The following is a 23,173-nucleotide window of genomic DNA, read 5'->3' on the forward strand; positions in this document are numbered from 1 at the left end:
TCACCGGTCATAACAGGTGTTTATTTCACTTCGTTCCAATCCATTTCATTCTACGATATTTCATGAAATGAACGAAATTTTGACATTTCATGTCATGAAATGTTGACATGTCGTTTCATTTGATTTCATCGAGCTTCGTTTCGTCGTTTCATTTTATTCCATTGAATAAAATTGTATTTCCCAAGGCAATGCTATCAGTGGAACCCAGAGCTCGGTGGTCTGGAGCACTCATGGGGCACGCAGAGTTTGCCCTCAGGATCTCCTGGGGCTCACAGACAGGGATGTGTTTGATACAACACCATGGGGAGATTCCTGCACCCAGACTGAACTGGAGAGCTGTGCTGGCAGCTCATCTTCCAAAAACAGGGATGCTCCATCCCTGGAAAGATGCAAGGTCATGTTGGACAGGGCTCTGAGCAGGCTGATCTAGTTGAAGATGTCCCTGCTCATTGCAGGGAGGTTTGGACTAGATAACCTTTAAGATCTTTTCCAGCCCAAACCATTCTAGGATTCTGTGGCAGGATGTGATGGAGGAGTGTTTATCTTCCACCACCTGCCCCAGAAAAGGCTGTTTGGAGCTGTTTGGAACTCCCAATGGGAGCCTATGGGTTGGCTTTAAATGCTCTTGTGCATTTTTGGCTTCCACTGCTGAGCTTTGGGAACCATGTCACAACCCAAGGGCTTGCAGTCCTATTAATACAGATTTTTCAGGGACTCTGCAGCAGCCAGCTACTCTGCACAGCAGGCATGGGCCAAGGAGCTGGGATTGCCCCTAAGGATGGAAGGCTTCTCCCCACACATCCCTTCCTGGCCATGCCAGGGGCCATGGTGGTAATGTGGGCAATGGAGAAGCCCAAGTTACTCTCAAGGCTGCAGCCTCTGGAGCACAAGGTGTGTATCTAGCAGTCTCTGCCTCCTAGACTCAGGGGGTGTCCCCAAAATCTGGATTCCCACATTCAGAGAGGGCCTTTTCCCACCCTCTCCCACGGACACAGTGCAGTAGGGTGCTGGATGTTGGAAATGTGAGCGAGAGCCCCAGGTTTTGCTGCAGAGTGATTTTGAGGCTCACCGAGCATCTTTGTCCATCTGGTGAGGGGTATGGGTTGTGCCCAAGGGCCCAGCCTCACCCCTCTGTGGGCAGCATCCCAGAGTGACAGAATTGCCATTGCCGGCCTCTGGAGATCGCTAGTCCTTCGGCAGGGACACCTAGAGCAGTGACATGGGAAGGCATCCAGGTGTCTCCAGGGAAGCTCCATGACCTCCCTGGGCAGCCTGCTCCAGTTGAAACTCTTCCTCATGCTGAAGTGAAATTTCTCGTGTTTTAGCTTATTGCTCTGCTGGGCAGCACTGAAAAGCGTCTGGCACCATCCACCCACCTTTGAGATAATTATATGCATTAATGAGATCCCCTCTCAGTCTTCTGTTCTCCAGACTAAACAGGCCCAGCTCCCGCAGTCTCTCCTTCTAGAGATGCTGCAGACCCCAAACCATCTTTGTGGTGTCCGCGGGACCCTCTGGGGCGGCTCCGTGGGTGTCCAGACTGGACACAGCCCCGGACGCCGCCTCACTAGGGCCGAGCGGGGGGTGTGGGCGGGCTGGCCCCACACAAACCTTGAGAGGCATCGGCACCATCCCTCCCCCGGGGGTCTGGGGTGGCGTGCGGTATAACCGGGAGGCGTTCCCAGCCCCGCAGTGCCCGCACCCTCCCGCCCGGGCTCGTCCCCGCCATGAGCGGCGGCGGCGGGGCGGGGGGAAGGGGGGGGTGCGCGCTCCCGGCGCGGCGCGGCCCCGTGGGCGGGCGCGCGCGGCTCGTCGCCGCCGGGCTGCCAGGCACGGCTCGGCTCGGCGCGGCTCGGCGCAGCCCGGCTCGGCTCGGCGCAGCCCGGCACCGCCCGCCGAGCCCCCCGCCTGCCTCCCGCCCACCCCCGCGCCGCCATGGACGGGGGCGCCTTCGGAGCGGGGAAAGCCGGCGGCGCCTTCGACCCGCAGGCCTTCATCCGGCAGCCGCAGACCATCCTGCGGTTCGTCTCCTGGGTAAGGGCCCGCCGCGGCACCGGCACCGGCACCGGGGCGGGGGGCGACCCGCCGGGCTGAGGGGGGCGCGGGGCTCCCTCCGGGGCGGGCCGGCCACCGGCCCCGAGCTGACCTTCCTGCACACCTGCATGTCCACACACACACACACACACACACACACACACATATATATATAGAACCACTTCGCATTATACTTACTATATGTTGTCATCATTGCCGTTATGTACCACATATTTATTATTATATGCTTTATATGTACATGTATCCACATATATAATATGCATGTGTCCGTCAGTATGTCTCCACACAGCCTAGATCTGTATAAGAGATATGTACGTATATCCTTCCCTAGCATTTATGGCTGTGTCTCTGTTATGTATATCCGCAGGTATGTTTGGATGTAGGGATCAGGGTTTATATATCTCCGCATGTATAAATCTCCGGGTATATCCACTTGTATGCGTGCACACGGATGTGCTGCTGTATGTTTATGTCTGCGTGTGTGGATACAGACCCATACAGGGTGAGAGCAGGCTGGTTTGGGGTTTCGTCCCTGGGGAGGGAAGGGGTGAGTCAGGTTGCACCATGACCCAGTCTCCATCTCTGGTGGTTTCCAGGGTCTTCTCACTGTTCCGTGCCTGTGTGTTTATGGTGGATGCAGGGAGACAGGATATGGGGTGACAGGGGGAACCTGGAATTGCTTCCTTGTGGCTCACAGGGTGCTAGGGTGAGTTCAGGGGGCTGTGGGGGCTGGATGTTGCTCTGTGTTGTACCTTGACCCTCTCAGCCCCCCAACCTGTAATGTTTTCCTCTTTGCAATTCGTGGGGAAGGGGGCAGGGGGAAAGAGGAGCCTAACGGGAGTGTCATGGGCAGGTTTCTCGCTCTTGCCGTGACGCTGATCCCATGGCTGCCCATGGGGCTGGCGCGTTTGTTCAAGAAGGTCATTGGGATTAAGGGAGCGGGAGCTGCAGCAGCGCTGGCGGGGGAGAGATTGAGGTCTGAGCCGGAGAAGGGAGGGCAGGGACACAGCGCCGGGGAGACACATGCGCATGGGAGCTGGCAGGCAAAGCGCAGTCTGCCTTCGGGAAAATAAAATAAAAGCAGCGCCAGGTGGAAACAGGGAGGAAAGGGGAAGGTGGCCTGGCTTGCTGGTGGTGGTGGAGAGGCAGTCCTTGTCCTCCCCGCCGGGTGGGTGCATGATATCCCCTGCAGTGACTCGGAGGGTGGCCGGAGAGCCCCAGGACAGCTGAGGACTTGATGACTGCGGGCATTCTGTCTGTCGGTCCGTCTGCCCGAGCTTGTTTACAGCTCAGCACGTCGCGCTGGGGCGGGTTGGCAGCGCCGGGGCTGCTGCTGGGCGCAGGGCGAGGGGGTTTGCGTGCCCCCCGCCCCGACAGGCTGGAGTGGAGCCAGCCTGTGTGCCCGGGCATGATGGACGTGATGTGACCTACAAAGGCTCTCCCGTTGCTAATCTCTCTGCCAGAATTTTATCTTTCTCTATGTGCCTCTCAGTCTGGTGAGTTTTTTTTTCCCCCTTCGTCCAAGCGCTGCAGGATTCTGGCTTCCCGGAGGCGCCAGGTGAGGGAGAGAACAAGAAATACATTTGTTTTTTAATTAGGCACCTAATCTGCTTCAGAGTATCTCAGAGACTATTGGCTTGTTTGCTGAGCTCATTTCTGTGCCCTGCAAGGTCTCTCCTGGCAAGAAGCACTTTCTGGAGAGCAGCATCTCCTTGGGACCCAGTGCTATTTCTCCCTGCCCATCTGACCTTGACAGAGGACAGGATGGGATTTACCCCAGGCACTTCGCTTGGCCCTTGAAATTAAAGTCCTTTTGCAGAAACTGGAGGTGCTCCAGGTCAGCAGTTCAGCAAGGGAGGGTGGCATGGCCATCATGGTGCAAGGCTATGCCTTCCTTCTCCTGCTTTTCCACTGGCTTGGTCTTGTGTGTCCTCCCGAGCATCTCTCCTTTAACAAAGCAGGGGAACCCAAAAGCTCACCCCAAGTATTTCGTTGTAGTTTTGGTCTTTTCTTTAAACCTGAGACCGAGAGGGGTCCTTGTGGGCAGTGAAATCCTTTTTCAGGCTGTCACAAGCATCAGACCCTTTATGGCCCTTTCCATAAATCGGATGAACTTTGCTGAGAAAAGACTAGATTGTGGTTTTTTTCCCTTCTCACTTCCTCTGAGAGAGGGTTCCGTGTTTCCAGTGGTCAGAGGCTTTCCGCTGTAAATCTGTTTGATATCTGTTTACTTTTGTGATCTTGTGCCCTTCAGTTTAAATGGTGCTTTTCCATCCCTGGTGTTTTCCCCTGGGTATTTATAAATTGTGATTGCATCCATACTTAGACTTTCTAGCTCCAGGCTCTGTGAGCCAAACTTTTCTGGTGGCCATGGGCTCTCCCTCCTTGTGATCTCTCTGAGAATCCTTCCTTTCACATGCTTCTGCACACACTGAAAGTATTTTGCCTCCCATCTCCTGAGATCTCATTTGCCTTTATCCTGCTCATGGCATGAATGGTTCATTGTCTCTCCAGGGCAAGCTGGAGGCTCCTTTTGGCCTGTTTCACATGATGAGCTCCTCCTGAGACCAGAAATTCTCATGATCTCTTCCTCAGGCGGTGACCTTGTGCTTGAGTCATGCTGCCTTTTAGCAGACTTCATGATGGCACAGAGGTGTGTATGGCTTTTTGCCAACAGGTATCAAAACTGGCTCCTGCCCAGGGAGTTTGCAGCCCAGTTGAGGTGGCAGCAAATCTCCAAGGAGAACTGCAGGATCAGGAAAAAATGGATGGGGTGACCAAAGATTGTTTGTGTTGCTCCTTGCTGAAGAGGAGATAGGATAAATTTGACAAGCAGAATGATAAATTATGGAAAGAGTTTAGCAATTCTGGAACATCTGCTCACCAGGACAGTGTTGTGAGGCAGCTCAGGTTTCGTGGGTGCTTTGAATGCCAGCAGGCACAGCAAAGTGAGTGTCTCCCTACAGAAAGGTTGCCTGCTGTGTGTGCTGATGATCAGTGGTGGCTCAGTGGGGTTCCCCTGTCGGGTTTGGATGTTCAGGTGACCCAGAAGCTGGAGCTCTTGGTGCTGCAGCTGGAGCTAATGGCGTTGGGTGACCCAGCCGAGCTAGGGCTGCACAGCTGCAGGATTATCCTTGAAATAAAGCAGAGAGTGTGAGCACATCCCTACCTATTCCCATTGTGCCCTGACCCACAGGCAGTGCAGCAGTGCTCTCCACAGCTGGTGCAGGGTTGCTGGGTGGCTCCTCTGCAGCCCGCAGGCGTTGGATGTAGTGCTGGCGCCATAAATAAGTAAATGCTAATTGAAACAGGTTGTTCCAGGTGCTCCTGTCTGCTTGGAAACCTGCTTGCTGGAGAAACTGAAGTGCTGCTTAACAAGGCAAAAGTAACTCAGTTTTTGGAAGCAGGCCCAGCTTGCTTTGACGTGGGCTTGAGTAAGAATATTTCTAACCAGAGCTGCACAGACAAAGCAGCCCATTAAAATTTGTCACGTAGGTTGAGGTGCTGAGTCCCCCTCCGACACCAGGGTCACTGCCTCTCCAAAGAGAGGTTTGATGAGGAGAGGCACTCAGTCTCCCTTTCCATCACTTGCTACTGTTGTTACCAAGTGATCTGGCTGATAGGAGCATCCAGAACATTTGAACTGGCATGGGAAGGGCTGTCCCCCGTGTCTGCAGGCACAGCACATCCCAAGCAGCTCCAGCTGAGGGGACAAGGCAGGTGAAGGACAGGAACCACATTCCTGGCTTCCCCATGAGAGGTTGGCACCTGAAAGCTGGAGGATGGGAGCTAGCCACAGCATGGCAGAGAGCCCCATCTCCTGCCTTGCCACACTCATGCTTGGCTTACACCACTTGTCTCTTTCCAAGGACATGTAATACGGGCTTGCAGTGGCAGTTAAACTGAGCCCTAGAGCCTGGAGGCCCTGTTAGTCTACAACCAGCTGCAACTGGGTTCCCTCCTTCTTTCTGTCCCCAGTTAATTTAGCTGAGACATTGCCATGTTCCTGACCCACAGCTTTCTGCCTCTGCTCCTCCACTCCATTTTTGCTGCAGCCACCACGTTCACTGGCTGTGTGCTTGTGAGGTAAATTGGTGCAGATGAAAGAACACAGTGGTTCAAAGCACTTTCAGTGCTTTCAGTCGAGCCCTAGGGACAGTTCTTCATGGGATGCCCTTGCCTAGGTCAGCTTCAAAAGGATTTTTGGAGTTTTGTTGTCACTGAGATTGGGTGAAAGGCTGTGTCAGAAGATGAAAAACAGATATGCACAGTTGCACAGTGATTCAGGTTGGATACAGCAGGTTATGTTGTTTCCAGCATAGCATTTCCAGGAAGGATCTTGGAGCAGAAACAAATCTCTCATTAATGACATTTTCAGATAAAAATCTGAGAAGTAGCAATAGGGACCAAAGACGGTCAGAAGCGTGAGCGAAAAATAAGACAACCATATGTAATCTGTTTCAAAACATGAGAAGCATGCAGGGGAGAAGCAGAGGAACTGCCTGGTGATGGGACATGGCTAAAGCAAATATTTGTGGCAAAACAAGGCTGCAAGAGGAGCAGGCACTGCAGGTGGCACAGGCTGCAGTTCTCTGCCTATGCTGGCACAGCCAAGCCAAGGAAGGGAGAGGTGTTGCTAGAAAGAAAATGGAACTTTTCGTCTAGGAAAAAGATGCAGCTTTTGGGTGGTCACTTCACTGACCAGTGGCACAGGAATGTAGGGACCAAGCACAGAAGAACCTGGATACCACCAGGGTGTGTGTGATTGTGGAGAGTTGTCACCAGCAATGGTGGGACAGAAGATGCTGTTTAACTGTGGGAAGTGCATGAGACCTGAGCACAGGTCTGGTGGGAGGCGGAAGGGTTAATGGCCAGGCAGTCAGCTGCCAAACCATGTGTGAAAAAAAAGCTGGCTGGCCAGGAAAGTGTGTCCCAGATCCCATGGCAGGAATTAGGGATGTGGAGCCTTTGTCTGTCCAGTCACCTGCTCCAGCTCAGCCCCGGCTGGGGAGCTGGTGCCACGTGGCTGATGGCCAGGGAGGGTGAGCTGGGAGGGAGGTGCTGCCATAGCCATGCTCTTCCCCTGTCCCACTTTCAGGGAAATGGGGTCCAGAGAGACTGGCCTCCTCCAGCACCTGCACAAGGCTCAGATTTGTGGGCTGGAGTTGCTTGCTGCCTGCGTGGTTCTGGCTGGGGGGAATAAATAGAGGCCGCCTGTTTCCAAGCTGGCAGTCCTATGCACCTCAAAAGCTGCATGTGTTTTCTTCAAAATGAACTAAATACAAGTAGATTTAATGACAATAACAATAATAATATTCCATGTCTGTGCAGGGCACTCCAAAGCTTTCCAGAGACTCCATTTGCAAGTGGCTGAATGAAAGGAAAAGCCAGATCATCTCTGCCAGTTTATCATTTGCACCATCTCCTGCTCTTGCTTTCTTTTTAAACAGATTTATTTCTGGTCATTACCAGATCAGACTCAGAAGAGGTTATGGCTTCGTTCTGCCTGAGGGGGATTTGATTTGAAGTCCCATGAGGAATATTATGTCATCAAACTATTTCCTCTCTGTAACAGAATAAAGAAGGGGGTGTGTGAGAGGGAGAGGCAGCACGCAGTGCGACAGAGGCTGTGACTGGAGGGCATTGCAGCGAGCCCAAGCAGGCAGCTTGGCAGAAACCCTCTTCAGCCTCATCCCCACCACAGCCATCGTGGGGATCTTGGCAATGGAGTCAGGAGGGCAGCGTGACAAAGTCCTGGGATGAGGTGCAGGAAAATCCTAGTGCACTGCCAGAGGCTGGCCGTGCTTTGCATCCATCACATGATGCTCAGGAGCATCTGATGCACGGCTGGGGATGGGCAGCATGGTGGAAAATGCCTCACATGATGCTCAGGAGGTTTTGCCTGGCTGTCTGCAGGGCTGAGCCTGCAGTGGGAAGGGACTGGAGAGCCTCTCTTTTCATCTCTCACCTTTGGCAAAATCAGATCACCTTGTTTACCAAAGAGGAAAAAAAAAAGGTGTTTTATGACAAGGTGCAGAATTTTGCCTGGTTTGCACTAATGAGCCTTTACATGCCTGTAATGGCCAGCATGAACTCCTTGAAAAACAAGGAGATGAAAACTCTCAGCTTCTCTGTCTCCTCCCTGCAGTGCTAAGCATTAAGTTCCTTTTGCTGTGTCTTTTGGCACGTTGCTCTGCCTGTGCCAGCTTTGCAATGCACCTGGCTCTGGGCTGCACTTGTCTTCGAAGCTCTTGGATGAAAACAGGGATCGAGGAAAATGATTGCAACAACTTATGTGGACATGGTGTTTAAGGAGCAGTAAAGTGGAGCAAAGCTGGGCCCAGAAGCAGGGCTGAGTTGGTCAGGTCTTTTCCAAGTGCTCTTTTCTGTCCCTTTTTTTGAGTGCAGCCAAATATATTACTGCTTAATGAATGTGTACCTCCAGACAGGCTGCACACCTGCCCAATTAATGTTGCTCCTGGAGGCTTAAAGAAACCCTCTCAACCAAAAAATCTAGTTAGTTCAAGTCTGTTAACTGACTGAAGCAGCCTTGCTGAAGAAATGAGGGAGCTTAAGTGCACAGAGCTGGGGATGGTTGGCTGGTTTTTGTTTCCAGGCATAAGAAAGTGGCCAGGGATCTCCCTCTGCAGAGTGGAAAGCTGGGCTGCATTTGGGAGCCTTGGGAAGCCTCCTGTTGGCCTGTGGCCTGTTGCCACTTGCCTGCATCTCAGTGCTCAGTCAGGAGAAGACCTCTGTCATCTCCTTGCCTCCTCAGTGCAGCTGGATGTGTTTTTTGGGCCACTTTATCAGTGGCCATAGGCAAGGCTTTGTGCAGCAAGTGCCAAATGGGAGGAGAAGACAGAAGCAATGTTAACATAGAGCAGAAAGAGGCTTGTGCTTGTTCTGCTGGTCACTGGCATTTCCTTACAAGTGCTGCAGATGTGATAGGAACAGGAACTTAAACACTCAATCCTTGTAAACTTGGTGCTTTGTTTACAATCTAGGCAGTCATTCATTCTGCATCTGCTGCTTGTATCATCTTGCAGGGCATGGATTGTGAAATCAAGGAAATAAATTATATTTGCTCTTTCTAAGATGACTTGCCACGTCAGTGAGCTTCACCCAGCTGCTCCCTTGCCAGCAAGGAATAGCTGCCATGGATGAAGTGTGCAACTGTTCCTCCTAAAGACTGCAAGATCCAAGCTCTCATAACTATGATTTTTTTTTAGAAAATTGTTTGTCACAACAGTTTGCGGGTATGGACATCATGGGAATAAAAAAGGTGGTGTTGCCTGTCAGCAGCAGCAGCAGCAGGAGGAGTAATTGCTTCTTTTGGTGTCCAGCTGTGCCTGGAATCTCTGCTTTGAGCCTGCCCATTCTTGCCAGGTCAGTGTAACCCCACCCAGCTCAAGGCTCCTGTGCACAGTGGGACCTCACAGCGTTTTGCTGTGCCATCAGGGTGGTGACAGGCTGGCAAAGGGAGCACGCCCTCTCTGTCCTCTCTGCAGTGCCAGAGAGTGGAGTGGGGATCAGAGCTGATGCCAATGGTGAGGAAAACACAGAGAGGAGACATATCTTAAGCTACTGTTTTTCATCCATAGAAAGCTTTCCAAAGGACAGAGAGTCTGGGATGGCTGTTTCAGGACAGAGAAGATAAGCATCCACAGTGTCCTATTCTGCTCACAAGTGAGAACATGATTAGTGGAATCTCCCCAGAAAACTCCTAAGATAATCTGAAATCAGATGCTTGCCTGTAAATCATACGTTGGGCACCTCCAGGCTGTGAAACAAGATTCTCTTCACAGGAGAGGTGTCTGGCATCTTGACTCACTGCAGATGGAGAAGGAAAGTTAGGAATGCCACCTCAGCTTGAAAATTAGGGAGAAGGAGATGTTCCTCTAGTCTTGTGACTCAGCTGTGCCTTTATGATGTGCCAGCATAAAAAGGTATGAAAGCAGCAAACCCAAAGGTAAGAGCAGAGAGAAGATGTGTATCAGGATGTATCTCCACAGATGTCTCTGGGGAGAGACCATTACAGAAGTTCATTCATCCCAAATGAGTAAGCAGAGACTCACAGTACAGCTCATTGCAAGGGTTTGTCTGACTCAGGGAATCAACATTTTACCAGTTTTGAGTCCTAAACCAAGCTGAACACCTGACTGTGCTACTTTAGGGTCTGTTCCTCATCTTTCAAAGAGAAGATGAGCTTTCTGTCTAATGCTGCAGAAAACAGGGCACCCAAACTTATTTGTAAGCTCAATATATGGACGTTGGTACTCCAGGTGACACCATCAGTGCTGGTCACAGCCTCACATTGGGATGTCACTTCAGTAGTCTGTCAGCTCTTCCTCAGGTCAGAGGAACAGGATGTTATTGCCAGTGACCCTAAGCAGACCTGTCAGCCCAGCCTGTTGTGAAGGTGTGAGAGACATCCCACTGAAAGAGCCTTGCTGTAATTGTCTGCAATTTCGCTGCTTTCCAAACTATTCAGGCTGAAATTTTAAGAACTAAATCTTTCCTTCTAGCAGAAGAGATTCTTATTTAATTTTCACAGGCAATTTCTGCAAAATAAGATCAATCTCAATTTGCAAGAAGAAGGAGGAGGAGGACAAATTGGTTATTTTACTTCTAAACTTAAAAAGCTCTTGTGATTTGCAGAGAACCCATACAGCTCCTACGCTTAGGAACACCAGCTTCCAGCTTTTTTTAGTTTGCTCTAGTGTGATACACTCAATTTCAACAACCCAAGTGTGACCCAATTATGAGACTTGAGGTGAAAAAATAATACTGGTGTCGGTGGATATTTGTTAGAGTTAGGCAGGTGAAATGTGGTTGATGTTGAGTATCTGCCCAAGAGCTGTTGAGGGACTTTGAGTAAGGCTTTTCCTCTGGTTCTTGATGCCACAGGCCAAGCAGCAGAGGTCTGTGCTTTGGATCTCAGGTTTCCAACCTCACTGATGACAGGTGGTGTGTTGGGTTGGCATTAATCAGTAATTTTCCCTGCACTCACAAAGCTGTTTCTCTGCTTTCTGGGTTGACTTCTGGTGCTTGGTTTGGTTTAGTGGTACTGGAGTCCTGACCAGGCAAACACTCAGACCTAGCTCGACTTCCTGCAGGAGACTTGGCCTCCTGCTGGCTTCTCCTTGGGGATGGGGTGGTGGTTCCAAGGGTGCCAGGTCTTCTTCTGCAGACATCTCCCAGGCTGGCAGAGTACCCTGGCGATGTCCTAGTGCACTTCATATGTAATTTCATCCCATACCTGAGGTCTAACTCCCATTTCCCTGAGGCTCTTCTTGCAGGCAGCATCCAGTCAGCTGTTCCTAGTGAGGGTGTCCAGGTGCTCTGCAAAGAAAAGTCTGTACATGCTGCCTTAATATTCCCCTCTTTCTTCAGTGGGGAAAGGGAAGCTCTTTATTTGAGACGCAAAGTGCAAGACTGGGGCTGCTGTAAATAGCTCTGTGCTTTGGTGAACCTGCTGTGTCAAAGAGGGACAGCCTTGTGGCAGGCAACAAAGGCTAAGCCCTTGAGCAAAGATTAGACCAGCAACTGTGGATTAGGGCATTTCTACCTGGACTCATCCTTAACTCTGCTTGATTTAAAATAACATGTAGTGGCAGTGGTGGTGACAGGTGGGGAGGATTCACACTAACAAGTGGACTTGGAGCAGGGATGGTTGGCCCCTGAAATCTGTGGGGAAGGTTGGAGGCTGTTGGCATATGGGTGAGTGAACAGAAGGATAGGTGGTGTCATGGAGTGAGCTGGTGGGAAACTGGTGGAGAGAGGTGTGTGGTATGGGGAAATGGGGAGAATGGAAGCCCAGCAGAATGGAGCTGCAGAGCAAGCAGGGCTGTGGATTGTGGGAGGGTGGATGAGGAAAGGAGCATAGTAGCTTGATAGATAAAATCAGAGCAGATGCATGGTAGAAACAATTAATCTCTTGAAGAGAAAGGAGTGAGTGGGAGAGTAAGTGCAAACTAAGCGGATTTCCACTGCTTGAAGCCATTGTATGCAGGCACCCCCCATCAAAACCATATCCCAGTTTATACTCCATGTCACCTCCCTGTGTCTGTGGGAAGCCACCCTTACTCCAGACTGCAACTGCTTTGCATTGCTTTAGGTCAGATGGATAAAAAGGTTCAATCTAAAAATGTCCTATTTTAAGTTAATCCTCAGAAATAAAATGAGACCACGTTCCCAGTAAATTCCCTGTGGCTACAACCCAGTCAAGGCAGCAGGGCAGGAGCTCAGCAGAGCACAAAGGTGCTGCTGAAGGGTGTCTGCCCCCTGCAGAGCTCTGCCCTGAGATGTGTCTCCCTGCCCACCAGGTGTTCTCCATCGTGGTGTTCGGCTCCATTGTCAATGAAGGCTACGTGAACCGCGTGGATGAGGTGGAGGAGCACTGCATTTTCAACCGCAATCACAACGCCTGCAACTATGGCATTACCGTGGGCGTGCTGGCCTTCCTCAGCTGCCTTCTCTACCTGGCCCTGGATGCCTACTTCCCGCAGATCAGCAGCGTCAAGGACCGCAAGAAGGCAGTGCTCTCGGACATCGGCGTCTCGGGTGAGCTCCCGCCCCTCGGCCCTGCTGGCTCGCTCCAGCCATGCAGGCAGCCTGCTCAGTGCCAGGTTCTCCCTGGAGGATGTCAGAGGGGCCAGGGGTGGAGTGAGGGCAGGATCAGGTGAAGTACTTGAGCAAGTTCTTTCACAGTTAGCCCCTTGCCTAGCAATCCTATGTGCAGCTGACGGGAGAAGGGGAAGGATCGTGACCTGTTTATCTGTTGCTTTAGAGTGCCTGTTTCCCTCACTGCCAGGTGTCTGTCTGTGCTTGGCAGAGGGTGAGCACCTCCTACCTTCACCCCTTTCCTGGGGGCACAGCATGGTAGTGATCTTTCAGCATCTTTCCTTGATGTGAGTCCCTGAGCACAAGCTGGTCTCTGTGTAACTGCATACCAGCTGCTTCTCACTCTTTTGCAGCTCCTGTGGAAGGAATTGCTCTTTGCTTGTCCTTGCAGGACAGGATTGTGAAGCAGTGCCTGTTTCATAGAGCCCAGGTGATTGCTCTAGTACTGGAAGCCCTTCAGGCTCCCTGTCAAGGCCAAATGCAAGTCCTGTGATCAGTCCAAACTCAAGCAAATGAACTCTCCTGAGGCGCTCTCTGCAGACATCTCTTGGTCACCTTGACAATTTGCTGTCAGGGAGCCTGCCAGCTCACTTGGTCTCAGACTGGCTGAGCAATCAGTTTGGCCCAGCCTGCAGCACAGTGGTGGGTCTCAGAGGCTTGAAAGGTCCAGAGAAATGTAATATGGATATGTTATGCTCACACATATCTTCTGGTTGTCTTTGTCCTTCCCTTTGGCATGCCTGTGGTGGTCCATCCCAGCCTTTTGGGCATTCCTCTGGTTCGTTGGCTTCTGCTTTCTGACCAACCAGTGGCAAGCTTCAAAACCAGAGGACAACCCACTGAATGAGGGGGGGGATGCAGCCCGAGCAGCCATCACGTTCTCATTCTTCTCCATCTTCACCTGGGTGAGTACAGTAGCCATGATGTTGGATCAAGTGCCCTCTGGGCTGTGTTACCTTGTGGGGAATGAAAGGTGACTGGCTAAGAGTGGTTCCTTCTTGGATCTCAGTTCACATGGCTTCTGAGAAGGAAAAGCAGGAGAGGAGGTGGTTAGGAAGTAAACTTGGGAAACAAGGACTCAAACTTACGTGGAAGAAGGTTTTAGGGCACTAATAAGCACAGTGGTAAAGAGAGTTCCATTTCCTAGTAAGGAGTGTTCTCGACAGACCTTTAATATGAGCTTGGAGAAGCCAGATCCCAACCACCATTGTCATAGAATCATACAATAATTTGGGTTGGAAGGGACTTTTAAAGGCCATCTAGTCCAACCCTCTGCAAAGAGCAGGGACATGTTCAATTAGATCAAGTGGCTCAGAGTCCAGTTCAATCTGACTTTGTTTCCAGGGATGGGGCATCCACCACCTCTCTGGACAACCTGTTACCGTTTTCTCTGTGTGTCAGAGGACTTCAACAGCATTTTCACCTTACAGACACTAAACAGAGAAGGGAGCTGCAGGCCAGGGGTTGCACCCATCTCCCTCCCACCTTTGCTCCCATCATGCAAGATGGCATCATTGTTCTTCTGGATTCTGCACCCACCACTGGAGTACCACCTCACTGGGTCGCCTTTTAGGGAGGTGATGGTGCTGTCTTAAGAGTGCCCTTTCCCCAGCAGCTCTTTATTGCTAGTTTCCTGGAAAAAATGTTGGGTGCAATATAAATATCTCTGATGACTTCCTCCTGCCTCTGAGAGCACCAAGCACAAGTGATTTTTTCTGAAGTGACAGGCTAGTGCCAAGTAGGAAAGCATTTTGTCTCCATGCATAAGCCCTTGTGGCTTCTTCCTACAGGCCCTGATGTTGGGCAGGGGCAAGACAGGAAAGGTGCCCTAAGACCACGGAGCTGTCACAGAGGAAGGGGGGCTGCAAAGGGTTGTGCTGTCAGCACCCTCACCATGGTGACACCAGACAGGATTGAGGGACAGCAGTGTGTGATCCCTTCATGAGCTGTGTCTTGCTGTCTTGTCAAGTGCTGCCAGAAGCCCCTCTGAAGCTCCAGCAGAAAGTGAGACAAGGAGCAGGGTTTTTGCAAGGGGTCTCTCAGGACACTTTTGGAGGTGTCATCACCTGCAGTAATCCTCTCCCAAGCACAGGCTTGCAAGTGGCCAAACAGCCGTCCTCGCCCTCTGGTTCCTTGGGGTTTGTTTTATTTCAGTCAAACACTCTGGTTTGCTCTACCTTACTGATTTTCCTTCCCACACCCCTCTCTCTCCTCACAGGGCTTCCTCGCATTTCTGGCTTTCCGGAGACTCAGAGACATTAATTTTCAGGAGGAATACAATACCCTGTTCCCTAACTCCCCATCCTTGCTGCCTTAGTGCCCCTTGCTGATGGGAGAATTTGGGGGAAGGGGTGGAGGGATGCAGCTGGAGGAGGTCACTGAGCAGAGCTGGTTCCAATGCCCTGACTATGAGTGTGTAGTCACTGCAGGGCATGGGATGGGAAGATATGGGCCGTTGAATTGAAGTGGGATTGTCCATTGAACGAGGGGATCTCCCTCCAGAGAGTTGGAACTAGCAATTTCTTCTCCTCTTATGCTCCCTTCTCTCCCTCACCCATACCCTAACTAATGCTGTGTAACACCACTGTGCCTTTTTTTGATGACTGCTCAGACCTAATTCTTCAGCCAGGAGATGCCCTCTGCCCCCATGACTTTATCTCTTCCATTTCTTCCCAGACCTCATTCCCCAAAAACCTCTCCCCCATCACCTGCTAGACTGCTTGCCTCTCTCAGGGATGCTCTGGGACAATGAGCCATGCCTGCTGAACCCTGTGCCCAGGCTCCCCCAGTACACCACAAGCTGCAGTGCCTGAGGCAGGGGACAGCAGTTTGCTGCTATCTGTCCCCTGGTCTGGGAAGCAGCTGCCTTGCTTCCTGCTGCTCCTTCCCAAGGTCTGTGCTACACATTGCGGATCAAGGTGTAGCAGGGGGTGACCTCTACCTCAGTACTTGGTGTCAAATCCTGCTCTCCTTACTGGCCTTTACAAGCCAAATGGCCTTGCAGCCCAGCAGCTGAGCCCTCTGGTGTTGCTGAGGCAGATTGCCTTCCCACAGCCAGGAGGGGCTGACTGGGATAACCACGTGCCAGCTGAGCCTCTGCGACCCGTGTGATGTTGGTGAAACCCCACCAGCAGACAGGAGGTGCCCTGACCATCCCAGAGAAAGCAGGGAGCCTTGGCAGGCTGCACCCAGCCAGCTGGTCTTGCAGCCATCCCTGCCCAGTCCTCCTCTCTCCTTGTGGGCTGTGCTTTCTGTGGGAGGGTGTGGATTTCCATGCTCGTGGGGTGTTTCACCAGCGATCTGCCAGGCGGGCCTCGCACACTAATCCATAACCACTACTAACCCCACTTTTGTTTGTTTCTCTTTTTCGGTACGTTCCTCCTCTTTCTCCTTTTCCCTCCCCTCTCTGCTTCCCATCTCTTCCCTCCACCTCCTCCCTTAAAGGTGGGCCAGGCATTCCTGGCGTATCAGCGTTTCCAGCTGGGTGCCGACTCGGCCCTCTTCTCCCAGGACTACATGGACCCAAGCCAGGACTCCGGCATGCCTTATGCTCCCTACACCAACGAGGAGGATGCTGCAGATGCGGTGGGGACGTACCAGCAGCCCCCTCCAGCAGATGCTTTCGACACCGAGACACAGGGGTACCAAACGCAGAACTACTGAGCCACTGACGCCCCTTGCCCTTCCCCTTTCCCTTCTGCCCCCGTTCCCACTGCCGGCACAAAGCCGAGGCACAAACAAGACACGTGCATAGTGGTACAAGAGGTGGCTCTCAGCTATGCTCCAGCCTTCTGGGTCATCTGTTTTTATTTATTGTTTTTAAAAAAGGCAAAAACAAAAAAAAAAAAGAAAAAAAGGAAAAAAGGTTTCTCCATCACCTATTCCTTCTCCTTTCCCACCAAGCTATCTGCCAGAACCGAGTTTTTCAAAAATCTGCATTTTGATAGGAAGGTTCCCACTTTCCTCCTCTCCCTCCTGCCTTGTTACAGAGGGCAGAGTCTGTCTTGTGGACAGGAGAGGAGCTATGGTACCAGCAGGGCAGGGGAAAGGGTGCTGGAGGCAGAAAAGAGGAAATGAGAGAGACCGGGGACCTTCCTAGAAGAGATGGTATCACTAAAGGTTGGAGTAGATGTGGGAGCATCCAGATTGGTCTGGAGCACCTGGTGGCTTAGAGAGGAGAGTGGTGCCAGCATTCAAGAGTGTGAGGAGGGGCCTGGAGGACAGAAGGAACAGTGTCCTCCATGTAAAGACAGGGAGGCTTTTCCCTGCCATATGCTTGTGAGGGAGGGGTGCTTTATTTTTAGAGGGTTTGGGAGAAGTGATATTGGGGAGGGGGGAAAGCACAAGGAGGGAAAATGGGAAGGGAAAAAGGAAGATTTGCAGGTACAATCAGAAATCACAGGCATGTCTGTAGCTTACAGCAAGAGACGAGCAGAGCAGAGGGGTAATACCTGGAGATTCACTCCTTCCTCAGCCCCCTCAGGTTGAGATGGAGATGATTCCCCTTGCCTGTGCATCTACTAGTCACTGCTTTTCCCAGACCAGTGTTTGATAAGGCAAGAGGGGAGCCATGCCCAGTCTCTGGGGTCAGATGCAGTGCCTGTGGGAGGAATGATGGAGGGGGTGGGCTCCTAAAGAGCCCTGAGAGCTTCCAACCCCAGCTGGGCTGGTTCAAGCAGGAGAGGGGACCTTTGTCATTTCACCCAGGGCAGGAGGAGAAGAGAGACAGTTTTGCTCCTCAGGTCCTGCTGAACCTTCTTCTGTATCTTTGCAATAGTGCAAAGCCTCTTGCTGACACCATCTTTGTAGCACACAGGAATGGAGCAGGACCCCACTTAGAAAGAAATACTGCTGCTGGGATGGCCAGCAAGTGTCTGGCTCTTGCTCAGAAGTGCAGCCAAGCTGCCAAGGGCCCTGCCCTGTACAGCTGCACTTTGCCTCCCACTCAGATAGGGAAGAAGTCTCGGTGTGCAGAGAATTGGTTGGGGCCAGACTGAGTTGTCTGAAAATGAGTCTTTCTGTATTTGCCATAGACCATACCTTAGTGCTCTTCTGCAGCATCTCAGATCCTGGCTGACTTTAAAGCCTCACCTAGGTGGCAGCAGTGACTCTTAGATAGAGCTCATATGGGTATTCCACACTCCTCATGATTTTGCTCCAAGTAAAGACACAACTGTGGAAGCCCACTCTCTGTTCCAAGTTAGGTCTGCATGTGAAGACAGATTGCCAGATTTCCCCTAAATGGAAGTAGTTCAGCAATAGCTACCTAGACAATTTTCCCAGGCACAAACATCTCTGAGAGCACAAGAAGCAGGCTTTACCTTGCAGCAGTGAGGAGCTCCATCCCCCAGGCAGCCACCCTGCTTGATGCAACACTGGTCCCAGTAGTAGAGATCAGGAGCAGATCCAAAATCTCCTCATCTGGAGGACACCAGGATTACCAGTCCTTCCCTCCCAGTGCCCCAGAAAGATAGGGAAGGGCTAGAAACTGTGGAGAGCAGGCCCCCCAGAGGGAATTGGAGCAGTGTTCTCCACTGTATACAGGCACCATTTCTCCCAGTTCCTACCAGCAGACTTGTGCTCCTGCCCCCATGGCTTGTCCTCCCCAGGCTTGCCCTGCCTGCTGGTGGTTATCCTCTGGTGAGGACTGGAGTGAGGAATCAGGTAGCCCTAAGCTCACAGCAGGAATGACTGGGCACAGGCACACATCCCTTGCTCTGTGGCTATGAGTGAATGCAATACTGTAAATAGGAGGGGTGCTTTTTGGAAGGAAGCCCCTCAGGCTTCATTTTCTGGGTTTCAGCCTAATATTTAGGCTTGGGATGGGTTTACTTTGTTGAGAGAGGTTTGTTGTGACTGGATGTGGGGGGAGCACCCTCCTGTCTGTCTCCCACCACGGGAGAAGAATGATTGAATGATGAGGTGGAGGAGGAGAGAAATTAGTTGTACTCACCCAGACTCATCTGTGTCATCCTTCATGCTTTCCTTTGGGGTGTGGGGAGAGAACAGAGAGGAGGTGGAGGCTATAAGTAACCAACCCTCAGCACAAAAATGTGTTGTACCTTTTGAGGTCCCTCTTCTGTTGAGTGACTAGGCACATAAGGAGAGGTGCAGGCAGTATGTGGGGGATCTACCTGGGACTCTGTTCTGGAGTGTGGTGCAGGAGCATCTTGCATGCCCCTTCTCCCATCAGTTACGTAGGTGGTTAAACACCATTTGGGGCTGACTAATGAGCAAGCTTTTCTTTATCCTCTTGGGCTTGCTTCCCTCATGTAACCAGCTGATGGGCTCAGGTGGGCTTGAGGCAGGAATGAGCCTCCCCCTCAGAACCAGCACTTCAGTGAGACATGAGCCAGGTGACTTCATCTTGGCTTACTTCCCATCCCTCTGTTGATCTCCTTGCTTTGTGTCATGAGAAAAGCATTGATGTGACAGGGGACACTACAACAGTAGGTAGTTGGACAACTTCTTGCTTTTGCCCATGGGAGAAGACACTCTGCTTGGGTTCATGTGCTTTCAGCCTTGGCAGTGGAGGGTTGGTGGTGACAGACCTGGGAGTGGGACTCTGCTTATTTGCATGGAGCCCTTCAAAATGCAGAATGCAATTTCCAGTGGCATTTGGCTGGTTCTGTAGCTGATGAGATATACAGACCTATGCAAAGGGCTGGTTATCTTATCTTAGGTGCTTCTGATAAGGTGCTGCCTATTTCTGGTGATCATAGGCGAGACCTGAGCAGCTGACTGGAGCATGTCCCTTTTACATTCTAAGTGTGGGTGAGATCAGCCCCACTCTAGAGATTAGGAGATCAGAGGGAAGGCTGTATAAGCAAAATGATAAGGTGGCTTTCTTCCCCCTTTGCCATTTGTTCTGATTACAGAGGATTGATTACACATCCCCTGTTGGGAGCAATGGCCCCTTGATGTCATCTTATCTTACAAAGCCCCCAAGTAAGGGACTGTTCTGTGGAAGCAGACACTGTGAAGGGCAAAGAGATGATGAAACCTTGCCCCAGTTCTGTCTGTGGATTCAGCCTCCTGATGTGATCCATCCCTGGATCACCCATATCCCCACCACCCTGTTCATCACCTCATCACACGCCCTTCCTCTCTGCGTTATTCCTGGCAGTTCCCACAGGGGAGGAGGTATCTTTGTCCCTGTACCCTTGCAAACACTTGGGAGGACCCAGGAAGGCAGCATTACAGGGTGGTTCCCACAGGAATCTCAGTTCCCATCCCCAGAGCAGGTACAAGGTAAGGAACCCAGTGAGGCCACCTCATGCAGCAAGTTGGAACCATCCATGCAGACAACTCCCTGCTGCCTGTGTGGCATCTGCAACACCACCTGGGCTGTCCTGCCTCTTCCCCTGCCACATTACTGCCTGTGTATAGTATATATATTATATATATATATTTACAAAGATGTATAATATAAAGCTATACATATATACGTATATACGATGACTCATGGATGGCCTGCCGCATACAGGATCCTCTGAGTGGTCTTGTCTAAGCCCGAGTGTCCCTTCAGCCCTCCTCCCCCTGTCCCTGTCCCTGTCCGTGTCCCTTCCAAAATTCAACTACAGCGAACCCCGCCACCTCGGCACCTGTGTTTACAATGTCCTATATATTTGTGGTTAACAAAGTGAAGGTGGTAACTACTGGTGTCTCAATAAAGTTATGACGTTCAAAATAACCATACTATATGGAAAAAAAAAAAAACAAAAAAAAAAAAACAAAAAACAAGGTCTGGATTTTCTTCTTTGGGGAGGGATGGCTTTTTTTTAACTTGGTTTGCTACAAGAGCATTAGCTCCTGTGCTCCTGCATGGCCAAGCTGGCAAGTTGAATGACAATCCGTGGCTTGGATGGAGGAAAGAAACCTAAAGTATTGCCCTTATTGAGATGTTTCAGTGGGAGCTAATGGTTACGTGTTTTACGTGGCCTAAGTTTCAAATGACACACACCATCAAGTGTCTCTCACCTAATCAGTAGGAACACTTGAGGAACCTGACCTGTGTTAGAAGTGGACTCTCGATGTGAAAAAGATGTGGCAATAGGAGGTGTGGATGGGGGACTTACCAGAATATAGGATACAAATCCATATGAAAATAAACACCTGTGTTTCCACACCCAGGGAAGCAGATCTGTTTAGTCCTTTGATGTGTCTTTATTCATCTATGTGTGACCATTGCTCGGGTGTCTGGTGTACTGCAGGTTTTCAAAACATAAGCAAATCCTGGTAAACAAGCTCTCAAGGCCATGCCCACAGTGGGTGTCAGTGATTGGTAGCCCACCACTAAAAATGATCTTGTTTCAACAGGCTTTGCAGTAAAAAATAAATTCAAAATCTCATCCTGTGCTGATGCTTAGCTAAAGCTTTCTTCTCATCCCCTTTTAATGAGTCTGTGAACCGAGTACCTGAGTATCACATTTCCCAACCTTTGTGGGGTTTGAGGACATCAAACAGAGGCACATGATGGTGAACAGGCTCTAGCCAGTCCTCCAAACTGTCTCTCCATCTGGGGCCACTACTGAGCACACACTGCAGCACATGCACATGAGATTTTATGCAAAAGTGTTGGTGGACCAACCCATCTGTTTCATGATTAATCTTTGTTTGGACAAAGACCCTTCCTACAGTCACAGCTTTTGGGGTGGATGTTTTGTGGAGACACCAAGCCCACAGAAAGGCAAATGTCTGTGTTGGCAACAGGTGGAGTTAAGAACTGGTGAGACAAGATGTTGCCAAAAGAAAGCATTTCAGATGAGTAGGACTCCAACATTACTAGTTTGTTTGTGTTTTCTAATCATTTGAAATCTCTTTAGTTTTGCTCTGGTATTTCACATGCTTATGAGTCATGTTTCAAAGCTTCTCCCTGCAGCCATGACATCTAGAAACAATTGTGTTATAAAGTTGTTTTCTTTTTTTTTTTTTAAAGTTCACATAATCCCAGGATTCAAGGAGATGAAACTCTGTTTAGTGTATCAAGGAGTTCAATAAAATTATTTGAAACAACCCATTTCCCTCCCTCAAAAATTCAGCTGGCCTAGAACTGTACAAACTCTGTTTTGCAGAGGTATTTGACTCTCTCTTGGGGGGATCAGCACATTCTCATCATTCCCCCTTTCTCTGGCAGTAGCTCTCCACATTGGCTCTCCAACTCTCAGAGGGTGCTGGGGGATGAAATCTGTTGTTTCCAGATTTCCTTCTTTAACATTTGTTTTTTTTATTGCCCCATCTTATTTCTGTGCCCTTCCAGCATGCCTGCAAAGAAGTGAGGAACGTTAGGGCACCTGTACCTGTGGGAAGCATCAGGCTGAAGTTGGAGGTGACCTCGGGGTGGAGCTGTGTGAGGCCTCACAATGCCAGCCCCACCTCCCTTTCTGTCTGCAGTAGGAGCAGAGCAAGTGTGGCAAGCTGGCCCTGCCAGAGAGACCCCTCCTTTTTTCCATCCTCCTGCAAGCTTTGCCAAAAATCATGGCTTTCCTTTCCAGCCCCAGCCTCTGTTAGCATCAAAACAGAAAAAAACAACCTCCCTAAACATATCTCACGCATGATCAATAGAGAGAAACTAAATAATGTGATGGCTTCTGCTGGGCATCCAGTAAATGCTTCCCAGTTTTTGAGCACCTACAAGAGCATTGTGCAGGGGCTGCGCCAAGCTCCCTGCTCCCCATGGCACATTGCTCAGTCCCACTGTTCATCACCATGCTGCTTCCTTTCTTGCAGAGAAAGCTGCCATAAAAACAGGAAAGCAGCAATACAGCTTGGCACCAGAAATACTGTGTGTATAATCCCTAGCACTGGGGACAGAGAAAATGGGAGAATAATTGCAAAAAGAGAGAGAGGGAGGAATGAGAAATGTGGGAATTTAACATGAGAGGGGAAGCTGTATATCTGATAGCCACTGAGGCATGTGATTCATTTACTCGTGCATGGATGGTGAGGTTCAGTGACCAATGTCCTGCATTCCTGGGGAGATCTTGGCTGCATAGGAATACAGCACGGCAATTTCTGAGAGGATTTGCAGAAAGTAAGAAGCATAAATAGAGGTTACAAATGTTTGATCAATACAGCCAACAGAAACTTGGTGCACTATTTCATCTTCCAAGTGCTGCATAAAGCTTTCAGTGAGCAGACATTAATGGAGCAGCTCACCAGCTTTTGTAGCACTTCCCTTTGGAGGACTGCGAAATGCTGGACAAACATGCATTTAATGCTGCAAATGGCCTCGTTTGCTAAATTCTACTATTCACTTTTTTTCCAGGTCAAGTAGTTAATTGACTCACCTAAGGTTAGGGCAGAAGCTCAGTGACAGAACTACAGGAGTATCCAGGCAGAATCTGGCACAAGTATTTTCACCAAGAAAAAAAATGCTTTGCACCAGGTCAGCATTCCAGTACAAACTGGCAGAAAAAGGATAAACCCAAATGACAAAGATTAGTGACTACGAGCTGAAGCCAGATATTTAAATTAGGAACAGGGCACATTTTCA

The 23,173-nt window shown here is 50.5% G+C and overlaps 1 protein-coding gene across 3 annotated transcripts; it reads left to right on the top strand.

Moving 5' to 3' along the window:
- The first annotated feature begins 1,788 nt into the window (after positions 1-1,788).
- SYNGR1 (synaptogyrin 1) lies at positions 1,789-18,087 on the top strand. Of its 3 annotated transcripts, none has more exons than XM_056511113.1 (4): positions 1,789-2,034; positions 12,381-12,618; positions 13,438-13,583; positions 14,897-15,360. In XM_056511113.1, the coding sequence occupies exons 1-4, from the start codon at positions 1,936-1,938 to the stop codon at positions 14,993-14,995; spliced, it is 582 nt and encodes a 193-aa protein (XP_056367088.1). In that variant the 5' UTR covers positions 1,789-1,935; the 3' UTR covers positions 14,996-15,360. The 3 variants fall into 3 exon arrangements, with proteins under 3 accessions (XP_056367088.1, XP_056367080.1, XP_056367078.1); XM_056511105.1 differs by lacking the exon at positions 14,897-15,360 and adding an exon at positions 16,189-18,087 and having other exon boundaries at positions 1,790-2,034; XM_056511103.1 differs by lacking the exon at positions 14,897-15,360 and adding an exon at positions 16,123-18,087 and having other exon boundaries at positions 1,792-2,034.
- The last annotated feature ends 5,086 nt before the right edge of the window (positions 18,088-23,173 follow it).

Source organism: Oenanthe melanoleuca, chromosome 1A, assembly GCF_029582105.1.
Source record: "Oenanthe melanoleuca isolate GR-GAL-2019-014 chromosome 1A, OMel1.0, whole genome shotgun sequence".
In the NCBI taxonomy this organism is placed as follows: domain Eukaryota; kingdom Metazoa; phylum Chordata; class Aves; order Passeriformes; family Muscicapidae; genus Oenanthe; species Oenanthe melanoleuca.